The sequence below is a fragment of the Hippopotamus amphibius genome, chromosome 6 (genome assembly GCF_030028045.1).
Source record: "Hippopotamus amphibius kiboko isolate mHipAmp2 chromosome 6, mHipAmp2.hap2, whole genome shotgun sequence".
Classification (NCBI taxonomy): domain Eukaryota; kingdom Metazoa; phylum Chordata; class Mammalia; order Artiodactyla; family Hippopotamidae; genus Hippopotamus; species Hippopotamus amphibius.
The window spans coordinates 117,345,199-117,357,404 of NC_080191.1; the positions used below are offsets into that span (position 1 = coordinate 117,345,199).

At 37.5% G+C, this 12,206-nt stretch overlaps 1 protein-coding gene across 1 annotated transcript in view; it reads left to right on the top strand.

Moving 5' to 3' along the window:
• SLC35G2 (solute carrier family 35 member G2) overlaps positions 1-10,855 on the top strand; it is a 38,241-nt gene extending 27,386 nt beyond the window's left edge. The window contains exon 2 of the mRNA XM_057740350.1: positions 9,403-10,855. Within this exon, the coding sequence (XP_057596333.1) occupies positions 9,421-10,659 (1,239 nt within the window). The 5' untranslated portion in view covers positions 9,403-9,420 and the 3' untranslated portion in view covers positions 10,660-10,855. The remainder of the gene's footprint in view (positions 1-9,402) is intronic.
• Positions 10,856-12,206: the final 1,351 nt, after the last annotated feature.

Sequence of the window (12,206 nt, forward strand, 5' to 3'; positions counted from 1 at the left end):
TAAATACACACATTCTCTTAACAGCCAAACTGCTCACCCTAATGTTTTGTTATTCTTGAAATGTTATTAATGACTTTAAAGTACTTTAATAGATAAGGCTCCCTATTTGAGTTACCAGCCATTTAAATCCATTTATTTATATTACTTACATTTAGTTCTTAACAAAATTTGCTTCATTAAAAAATAATCCATTCATTCATTCAACAAACATTTATTAAACATCCATCTCATGCCAAGCACTGAGGTAGATGCTGCAAATATAAAAATTAGTAATATCTAATTTTAATACCTGTGGGGTTAAAACATTTACAGGTCTAGTAGAAGAGAAAGACAAAAACACAGTTATAATTCAATGCATTCAATAAATTCTATGGTTGAAGCACTGAGGTGGGCATCTAACTCAAACGTGGGTGGCAAGTGGGCCTAGGGAAGTTTTCCAGAAATGTTAATATTTAATCTGGGTCTTAAAAAGTAAGCAGGAATTTACCAGGTGAAAAAGCAGGAAAAGAGTATTCCATAAAGAAAGAACAACATATGTAAAAACCCAGAGCCATGAAAGAGCATGACATATTCAGAGAATTTCCTGCAGTTTGGAATAGCCAGAACTTTTGTGCATGTAGAAGACAAGCATCGGATGAGGCTGCGATAGTTAATTTTATGTGTCAAGTTGGCTGGTCAAAGATTATGCTGATGTTTCTGTGAGGGTATTTTTGGATGAGATTTACATTTAAATCAGTGGATTTGAGTAAAGCACATTGCTCTCCATAATGGGGGGGCCTCATCCAATCAGTTGAAGGCCTTAACGAAAAAACCTGACATCCCCCAGCAGAAGGGAATTTTGCCAGCAGACTGCCTTTGGACTTGAACTGCAACTGTTCCCTGGGTCTACAGCCTGCTGGGATGCACTGAAGGTTCTAGACTTGCCAGCATGCATAATTGCATGAGCCAATTCATTAAAATTATTCTCTTTATATAAGTGTATGTGTACATATCCTATTAACTTTGTTTCTCTGGAGAACTCTGAGTAATAAAGAGGGTAAAGGCAGAGGATAGGGAGAGTTTTTCTGGACAATTCTGTAGTTTGAATGATCACGGTTCGAACCACAGGTTTTTGGTTACCTACCATTGACTGAATAGTGATGCTAAGAGAGCAGAAGTGGATATGTGGGCTTAAAAGAGCCTTCAGAGATGTCAGTAGTCAACATCGTTCTCCATTCTTTTCCATGTCTCCCTCTTCTTGGTTTTCAAATCCATTCCATTCCATCCAACAAACATTTATTGAGTGCCAGTATGTGCCAGAAACTGTGTTAGGGGCTGAGGATATAATGGTGAGAAAGTTTGCTATCAAGAAGTGTATAGTCTGGTGAGAAATACAGGATATAAACAAATGAAAGCAGCAGCAATGGGGCACAAAGAGTGGAGAGAACAGGGAAGACTTTGCAAAGGAGGAAATAACACTTTAGCAAACCACTGAAGCCCAAATGTGAGCTCTACAGGTAGACAAGGGCAGAAAGGGGGAGGACCAGGTCATTCCAGGCACATAGAATCATGTGAAAAAAGAACTAAAATTTATTAAACACTTGCTAGGTGCCAGATAGTAAGTGTTTTATATGTATTAACTGTTTTAATATTTTTATTCTACCCTATGAGTAGAACTGTATTAGCATCAATATTTTACATAAGAGGACACAGACAAAGAGGTTCAGTAAGTTGCCCATGGTCACTTATTCAATAAGTTCTGTAGCTAAGATTCAAATCCAGACAGTCTGGCTTCAGTACTCACTTTTTTTTTTTTTTTTTTAATTTCCATCCCTGTGCCACTCTCTGCCTTCCTTAATCATGCAGCAGCCATAGATTCATTAAATCTTAAAACCAGAAGGGTCCTTAGATAATCTAGTTGAGTGGTTCTTGCACAAGAAAATTATACATTAGGATTACTGGGGAGTTTTTTAAAAATACCAATGCCTAGCATTGCCTTCCTTTCTCCCCTAACCCACACTGGAGGAATCACTACATTTTCCCCCCTTTCTTTTCTTTTTTCCCCCTATTTTAAAAAAATTGTGGTAAAATATAAACAACACAAAACTAAACATTTTAATACATTTTTAAAATGTTCAATTCAATGGCATTAATTACATTCACAATATTGTACCATCACCACTATCTATTTCCAAAATGTTTCCATTACCCCAAACAGAAACTTTGTAGCCATAACTCTCCATTCCCCCTTCCCCAGCCCCCCATCTCTAATCTATTTTCTCTTTTTATGAATTTGCCTATTCTAAATACCACATATGAATGGAATCACACAGTATTTGTCCTTTCGTGTCTGGCTTATTTCAGTTAGCATAATGTCTTCAAGGCTCATCCATGTTGATGTATTGGAACTTCGTTCCTTTTTATGGCTCAATAATATTCAATTGTACGGATATACCATATTTTCTTTATCAGTTCAGTTGTATGGATATACCATATTTTCTTTATCAGTTCACCTTTTGGGGCACTTAGGTTGTCTCTCTTTCCACAAACACATACTGAGGCACCGCTGCTTTTTAAAACTTAACAGTGTCATACACAAAGAGAATAGAATGACAAAAGGAAGCAGGGTCTAAGTACCAGATGGCACAGGGAAAAGGCCCAGAGGAGTGAAATGTGTACATTTTGGTTTGGATGGCAGTAGGCTAGTTTTAAGGGTGAAGTTCTAGTGACAGGTGATTGAGGCTTTTCTCCTACTTTCTGCATAGATATTTTGTCATCATCATTCCTATTTCCTGTCGGAGAACTTATGATTTCAGGAAAATGAAAATAGTTTATTCTGTTATGAAAATGGAATGTGACTCTGACAGTGATAATGCTTTGTCTTTTAAGGCAACAAAATAAATATCATTTTTCCTGAAACCATTTGCATGAATAAGCAGTGGTTATTTATGGGCTAGGATGTCAGACAGGGCCATGTCTGTGGGGGACAGGAGTAAAGTGGAGAAAGTAAGATGGTGAAAGTGGGAGGGGATTGGGAGAGGAAAGAGTGAGAGAAGTGAGGGAGGAGAGACTAATTTGGGGTACTGTGTGATCAAGTTCTAGACAAAACTTTGGGGCAAATTCTCTTCAACAATAGAACCTACTGACCTACTCCACGCGGTATACCTGGTGTCCTTCACATAAAGTGTGTTCAATAATATATACCAAATTAGTTTCCTTTACTTCCTTTTAAGTTCTTTCAGTTCTAAGTGAGGTAGGCCATTAGCTTTCTCCAAATTTTTAGTTTTCCACCCTCCTCAATGCTCTCACACTCTAAAGCCTCCTAAGATTTCACTTCCTCTCAAAGCTGAGTTGACACGTTTAGTGCTTAGCACACTGCCTGTACAAACGTAAACATCACTACATCTGGCTATTGGTAGTATTGTTATTATTGACTTCTTCCTGGCCTTCCAGTGGTTAAGACTCTGCGCTTCTGCTGCAGGGGGATGGGTTCAATCCTTGATGGGGAACTGAGATCCCACATGCCACGAGGTGTGGCCAAAAAAAAAAAAAAAAAAACCCAAACCAATAAGATCTTGTCTTAGTTTCTTTCTGATAGGTATTGTTACAGAGGTGAATTTTTATAGAGATTCAGTTGGTTTACCATAGGAGACTACTTGATTGTATGTCTCCTCTTTTTTCCCCTTTGGTTGAATTTGCTTATGGTGGTTCCTTTATAACCTGAGTATCTGAAATCTTAAACAATTAACTTCTCTTGCAGCCCCTCTTTTACATCTTAATAAAACTGTTCAGCCTTACGATTTGATTATAGACTTATTTTGATCATTTGCCACTTACACGCAATGTGAATATTATCACACCTTCTAAGAAGGACAAACATTTACTTCTTCATGATAAATCCCTCACTTCCTAAGTGTGACTGATTTAAGAAAGGGCATGTTCTTTACCTTCTACTCTGTTATTTCTCACTTATTATCATTATTCTTGTCTTTCAAATTCTACTTTATTAATTTATTTAAGAACTAATTTTCTAGTTCCAGAGGTTGGAGCTTGGAAGGAGGTTCTTTTCCCTCCAAAGCAGTGAGCCTTTACACAAAGATACAGACTCAAAGAGTATTAATAAAGTACAAGCAGACTTAAATCCTGCCTCTAGTTCTGATCCTCATGAGTTGCAGTGGGGAAGAGAGAGAATCCCTATTCAAAGAGAGGTATGAAAGGTTATGCTAGGCAGGGTTCAGCATAACAATGGGTAGACTCACGCTCACAGCCTCTGGGGCCTCAGAATATGGGCCCATTTTCATCAGTTTGGAAGGATGAATGGCTTCTCTCAGTAGGTCTCAGGAGGTATGTTTCACAGCACAGATCCTATGCATGTCCTGGTGTCTCACAATATCCTGGAAATATGGTTATGAGTTCTCCCTTTTGAGTGACCAGTTAGGTGTGGTCTTTTTATTTTCATTCAGGGGCAAGACTGTCCAAGCACACTGGGTTACTTAATAAGGTATCTCAGGACTAGGCCGCTCAGGTATAAAGTAGTGACCTATGGGTTTGCGATAAATATTTAGTTCAAAGCCAGTCTGATTCATGAGTGTCAAATATCACATCAATGCCTACATTTAAACCACTACATTATAATCAAGTTGCACTAGCCAGCTTTATATCAAAGAGTTTTTACCATTTTAGGGATCAGTATGGTAACTAAAGAAAGAAGCTCTTATTACCAAGTGACATTTGCCTTAGGCACCATAAGGGGATTGTCTAAGGATTCCCACCAAGACAATAGCAATGGTCAGTGTTAATTTTCTCAACCTTGGGAGAGAAGTGATCTTGGGCCTTATGTTGTAGGATGTAGTTTAGGAAACAGTACCTCTTTTGGATACAAATATGCTTCAGGCTTGCAATCCTGAATTGTGCCCATTGTTCAAGCAGACATCAAACTGTGCCTCCTTTTAATCCATTTGTGTCTAGCATTTCATGTTGATACATCTGTAGCTGGGTAGGCTAGTCTTCTGGTCCTATTGTTTCACATTCCTTCTACTGAGCTGAGTTGCTCTACACAGCTGAAATGGACACCTCTGCCGGGGAGGGCACCACCCCTAATAAATCCTTATCAGAGGAACTAGAGCCATGAAATTAGTCTCTGTAAGGAAGGAGGAGAAGTTGAGTTGGCACATTAGTCAGAACAACTCTGAGCAGGTAGTAGGAAGTTGTGATCACTGAATTGCATGGTGGTCTCACATGGGAAGGATATCAAAGCACTAGAAGTATGAAATCATTAAACAGACAAACTGATTTTGTACAGAGTTGAGTTAAAGGATCCCAACAATTATCATCTAAAACTCTTTCTCTTAAAATAGACATAATTATTGCTCTAGTCGGTGGCAGAGCTACAACTCAAACCAACATTTCTGTCTCTTTTTTATCTTTAGAAAAAAGGTTTTGTTTTTCTCCTTCTTCTCTTTACTTGTCTATATGTTATATACACTTAAAGTCCCAATTCAGGCATCCTCTCCACCTGGAAACCTGCAAAGATCCTCCATATTTGGGTTAGATGCCCTTTGTATGTGCTGCAACAGTTTCCTGTATTTCATGTAGTTATTTTGGCATTACTAACTTATTAAAATATTAAATTTGAGTTACGTATTGTCTCTTCCACTAGTCTGTAAGCTCTGAGTGCTTGGGGCCATGCCTGGTTTATTTATCTTCATATTTATAGAGCCTAGAATAGTGCTACGCACATGGTACCCCAGTTAGTATTTATCGAAATGTTCACAGGTTGAAAGACTTAAATGTGCAAAAATGTAAGTACTACTTAGGATTCCAGATTCTCATCAAGAATTATATTCACAAAGCCTGAAATTAAATGAAAACTAGAGAGAATGAAAAAGATCTTGGGACTTCCCTGGCAGTCCAGTGGTTAAGACTCTGTGCTCCCAGTGCAGGGGTCAAGGGTTCGATCCCTGGTCAGGGAAGATCCCACATGCCATGGCAAGATCTTTATGTATCCCTTTAATAAAAAATGCCTTTTGCATCTGTGGGATACAATATAATATTAATGGTGTTGAGAAATACCTGGAATATATCTGTTATAGACTAATCCACTGACAGAAATGAACAAAGACGACACAGTTCAAATAACAGTTAAAAGTACGCAGTTGGACTAGGATTAAATACACTAATTTATGCCTAACAGGATGTTGAATAAAACTTTCCTCTTCATATATATATATAGGTATACACACACACACACACATCTCTCTCTCTCTCTCTCTAAGTGACTGAATTGTGTGTGTGTGTATGTATACACACACATATAATGGAATCATTTTGCTGTACACCAGAAACTAACACAAGATTGTAAATCAATTATACTTCAATAAAACAAAACAAAACAAAACAAAAAACTTTCGTTTTACCTCAGAATTAGATCCAGGATCTCACAATGGGAGTCATAATATCTTACTTTCAAAAGCTAATCAGTTTGGTCCAAATATAAGATGTCTTTTACATTAACTATCACTAAGACCACCCCTCCTCCCCATTTCTTAAAATACTGAGGGAAATAGGGTGTTCCAGTTACCTATTGCAGGTAACAAATCACTCCAAAGCTTTAGTGGCTTAAAATGACAGCAATCATTTTATTATCTGTCATGGTTTCTATAGATCAGGAATTTGGAAGTGCCTTGGTAGGTCAGTTCTGACTCAGGGTCTCTTATATACTTGAAGTCATATGGGTGGCTGGAATTGGAACAGCAGAGCACTGGAGCACCTGGCGGCTGACCAGGAATTTCTCTCTCTTCAGTTAGTCTCAGGACCTCTCTATATCGTTTCTATAAGACACAATTTTAATCAGGTGGTAAATTATGGGATCTAACTGAGATGTCATTAAGATACTTGCTGACTAGCAGGGAAAGGGGATTTAACAGCAAATTTCGGTACAATGACTGGAAACAAAATGCCACTGAGTTGAAACAAGTAAATAACAAAATGATGAGATTACAAAAATTAGAACTACTGCAGATGTTAAGGAAGAAAAAAATAAGTGGCTAGAGTGCTCAGGGAAGGCTTGTTTCTAAAAGGCAGGATTTGGACTGGGCCTTCTTAAAAGATGAGCAGTATTTAGACAGTGGGAGCAGAGGGTAAGCTAGTGAGAATTAAGGCTTAGAGAAACATGTACATGTGGGGAGTCAGGACAGGGAGGACAGTGGACTGATCAGAGCAGAGTATGTGTGTTAAGGAGCTAAGTATTGATAGGGGCAAGACTAGGCAGAGGAGTTGAGATTCAGTGAGGCAGCTGGTAGGAAATCTTGTAGGTTCTTGAGTGGGGAAAGCTTGAGGAAAGTTTTTTGTTTTGTTTTGAATCTTTTAAAGGTATTAATGTGACAGTGGTATAATACAGTTGGATTCTAGGGGAGGAGGACTGGGATTCAAGGGAACTAGTTAGGTTGCTGTTGCAGTATTCTAGATGGGAATTCACAAAAACCTGATCCAGAATCACAAAGGTAAAATGGAGTTGGAGGTGAAAGGAAAAATCTGAGAAATATTTCAAAGACAAAAACAATAAGATTGATGACCAAATGGAATGAGATGGCAGAAAGGATAACTGAGTATTCCTTGGTTTCTAGCTTGGGGAACTAGAAAGATGGTAATATTTCAAACATAAATGAGGAATTTAGGGAAGGAAAATCTATTTGGGAGGCCAAGACTGTTAGTTCAGTTTATGATTAATGAAACTAACGTCATGGTTTGAAGTGGAAATATCCTGATAAAAGTTGAAAAAAGAGAACAGCCAGGTTAGCTTGATAGCAATATGCATGAAGGACTATGCAAATGGGAGGTCCAGGCTAGGAACTGAAGGACCTGGAGGCACAGGTGGTGTTTTTTAAAATGACTCTTCCAACTGAAGGTGGTGTCATTTAGAAGAGAAAGGAGTAAATAGGAACAGTTGGTTTACCCAGATGGTGTTAAAGAACAAAATAGGATTTGATTTCTGGACCATGGTTTAAGATCCTGGAACTGGTGTTTTGGGCAAGGAACAGGGAATATGTCACGAAGACAAAAAATTAAAAGGTTTCCTTTTTAAAAATTTTTATGTTTTTAGGGGAGAGGGGAGAAATCATTGGGAAGGAGATAGGAAATTGTTCTTGGGGAGAGGGGAAAGAACTAAAGAGAACTGAATGAACAAATACAGGTCTCAAACAAAGAATTACACTGTAGAAGATACCCAGTGTTTCAAAAGAGTTAATTATAGGTGAAAGGAAGCTGAATTTATTAATATTAATTGAGAGTTTACTATATCCAGAACTATGGCAAATCCTTTACATGTCATGGACATCTTTTTATGTCAGTAAAGATCTGCATTGTCATTTTTAATGGACACATGGCATAGTGTGGAGGGTCATTCTCGTAAGCTACAATGAACTCTCCTATTCATACAGTTTCCCCACCTTTTTTGTATGCCCTCTTTTTGTCAATAACAGATGAACTTTTTTTTTTTTAGTTTGTAATTTTAAACAATTATCATGATTCAAAAATATATTAAAAATATACAGTAAAAATGTTTTCTTCCATTCTTGTTTCCTGTCCCACCCCAATGATTATTAGCTTCCTTTGTATCTTTCCATAATTCCTTTGTTATACTTTTTATATTATATAATCAGAGATAAATGTATACTCTTTAGTTTTTCCCTCTTAAAAAAAACATAAGGTAAAAAGCATCTTGTGATCTCTCTTTAGGGTAAAATCTTAGATGTGATATTGCTGAATTAAAGGGTAGTTTCAGTTAAAATCTTAAACACATTGCCCAGTTGCTCATCAGAAAAGCTGTATTTAGCAACAATGCACGAATGTCAAGAAATTCATTTTAGTTATTTTCTAATTTCAGTGCCTCCCATATCTGAAGATGTATGGGAAGCCAGAATAAATGTTTAAAAAATCACTATAATTTGTAATATAAGACTGGTTTCGATATCATACAGAAGTGATTATACAAAAGAATTTGGACTTCATCATTTATAATTTATAATATAGACAAATAGACAAAATGAGAAGTAAAGGTATGATCTACGTTGTTTATTTTTCTGTGTTTATCTTATTGGGTGGGTAAAGACGGAGGAATGAAAAAATGGAAAAATATCAGTTGTTTGTGATGTAAAGAAAATAGAGCTTAATGAGACAAAGAATAATCAGAATGAGAAATAGGGGCAGACTTGAGAGTGAAAAAAGGGTAGACAATTTCATTGGGCCTCATAGATCTGATAAGGCATATTGTCATATCATCTCTTTCTGTTTTTTTAAAAAATAACTCCTGTTATAATCTCTACTGTCTACTATTGAATCGGTACATATGATTATAATAGAAATTTAAGCTACATTTCAACTGATGAATATGAACATATATCTTTTTTTGCCCTTCTTAACTAGAATTGATTGCCTGAAGAAATGGATACTTCTCCCTCCAAAAAATACCCAGTTAAAAAACGGGTGAAAATACACCCAAACACAGTGATGGTGAAATATACTTCTCATTATCCTCAGCCTGGGGATGATGGATATGAAGAAATCAATGAAGACTATGGAAATTTTATGGAAGAAAATCCAAAGGAAGGCCTGTTGAGTGAAATGAAAAGAAAAGGAAGAACCTTCTTTGGAACCATGGATACCCGACCTCCACCAGTAGAAGACCCAATGATCAGTGAGATTGGACAATTCCAAAGCTTTGCAGAAAAAAATATTTTTCAATCCAGAAAAATGTGGATAGTGCTGTTTGGATCTGCTTTGGCTCACGGATGTGTAGCTCTTATCACTAGGCTTGTTTCTGATCGTTCCAAAGTTCCATCTCTAGAACTGATTTTTATCCGTTCTGTTTTGCAGGTCTTATCTGTGTTAGTTGTGTGTTACTACCAGGAAGCCCCCTTTGGACCCAGTGGATACAGATTGCGACTCTTCTTTTATGGTGTATGCAATGTCATCTCTATCACCTGTGCTTATACATCATTTTCAATCGTTCCTCCCAGCAATGGGACCACTATGTGGAGAGCCACCACCACAGTCTTCAGTGCCATTTTGGCTTTTTTACTTGTAGATGAGAAAATGGCTTATGTTGACATGGCTACAGTTGTTTGCAGCATCTTAGGTGTGTGTCTCGTCATGATCCCCAACATTGTTGATGAAGATAATTCTTTGTTAAATGCCTGGAAAGAAGCCTTTGGGTACACTATGACTGTGATGGCTGGACTGACCACTGCTCTCTCCATGATAGTATACAGATCCATTAAGGAGAAGATCAGCATGTGGACTGCACTGTTTACCTTTGGTTGGACTGGGACTGTCTGGGGAGTATCTACTATGTTTGTTCTTCAAGAACCCATCATCCCATTAGATGGAGAAACCTGGAGTTATCTCCTTGCTATATGCATTTGTTCTACTGCAGCCTTCTTAGGAGTTTATTATGCCTTGGACAAGTTCCATCCAGCTTTGGTCAGCACAGTACAACATCTGGAGATTGTGGTAGCTATGGTGTTGCAGCTTCTAGTGTTACATATATTTCCTAGTGTCTATGATGTCTTTGGAGGGGTAATCATTATGATTAGTGTTTTTGTCCTTGCTGGCTATAAATTTTACTGGAGGAATTTAAGAAGGCAGGATTATCAGGAAATACTAGACTCTCCCATTAAATGAATACCTGATTATTACCTTGTTAATGTTCAGTTATTAATAGGTACACTGCCATTTTAATGATTACCTATAAATTTTTTTTGTGTTGTATAACTGACAGAGTGCTATATAATATATAATTAATATATGCAGATGTGGAAAAATTTATTCTAGTCTAATATATTAAAATCAAATTTTAAATTACGTGGAATATCATGAACCTGGTATCTTTGCTGTTAATAATAAAAGGTAATTTGTATTATAAAAATTATTATTTATTATAAATAATAAAAGGGTAGAGAATGTTAACTTTTATCACTAAAGAACATAAGACTCGAAGAAATGATTCCTTTCAGATGGAAATTCTGCGGTCCTAAAGTTCAAAAATTAGAAAAATGTTCATGCCCAATGTTCTATAAATGTTCCACAAAAATCCTTCAATAATTAAAAATCTATAAGGTGAAATGCTGAATCCCAAGCTCTGTTTTTGTCATCTATTTCCATTAGAAAACTGGAGGTGATTGGGCTGGGTAAATGAGCTTGAGTTGAGGCAAGAAAGAGGGAACAAAGGAAAGGAGCTGGTTTTTCAATGACAATGGTGGTTACCCTACCTTAGAGAAAGAAACTGGTCTTCCCCTTGCTAAGGCCACATTAGGCAATGCATAGGAAATGGAGGTAGGGAGAAGACTGGATTCCTGCCAGCTCTACTTAATCTATGCCATTCTATGCCTTATGGTGGGAGACTGAATGTTGGGGGAGGGTCTACTCATCCTCAGTTATGAAGATCTCTTCCAAACCTGCCCTTGTTTATGATTTTGTAGCAAGTATACGCGTGAGTTGCAGTAAAGGTACTTCTTACCCCCGAAAAAGACACTAACAGGAATCACAGTATAGCAGAAAACTGAAAACTTTGTGTCCTGATATTCTTTTCAAAGGAGCTTAAAAGTCTGTAAAGCCACATAAGGTAACATTAATTTGGGTCTAATTTGGGAAATTTTTACTAATTTAGCACAAACAAATGTTGATATAGTACTGGTTATTAAGCTATTGTTATTGTTATTGAGCTATCTTAACTTCAAATACACCCATCTATAACTTTCCTCTGTGATGCTATGGCTCAGACCCTGCAAACTACATTTTTCCTATGCCAGCTGGTGTCTCACTAGGTTCCACCAATAAAGGGCATTAGAGGGAGACTGGAGGACAGAGGGGAAAAAGGACTTCCTCCTTTCTGTTTGCTTGCAGTTTCTGTCATTGTTACTCAGCAATAAGCAAGTCCTTTGCTCCAGAAGCTGCAATTGATCTCAGCCTTGAGCTTCTTTTGACATTGCTCCACCCCCCACCTAGCCTCATCATCTCCCTCTCAGTAGTAGCAGGACCAGCTGGACAGCATCCTCCCAGGGGTATAAGCTATAGGCCAGCAAGTCATTCCTCTGAGCTCCCAAGACCTGATGCTCCAACCTGATTCCTCTTTTTCACTACTCCTAGGGGTGGTAGCTGTTCTCTATAGTTATCATATCTGGGCTATGTTAGTATTCCCTATTTGCTTTTCCAGTCTATCAACACCCAAT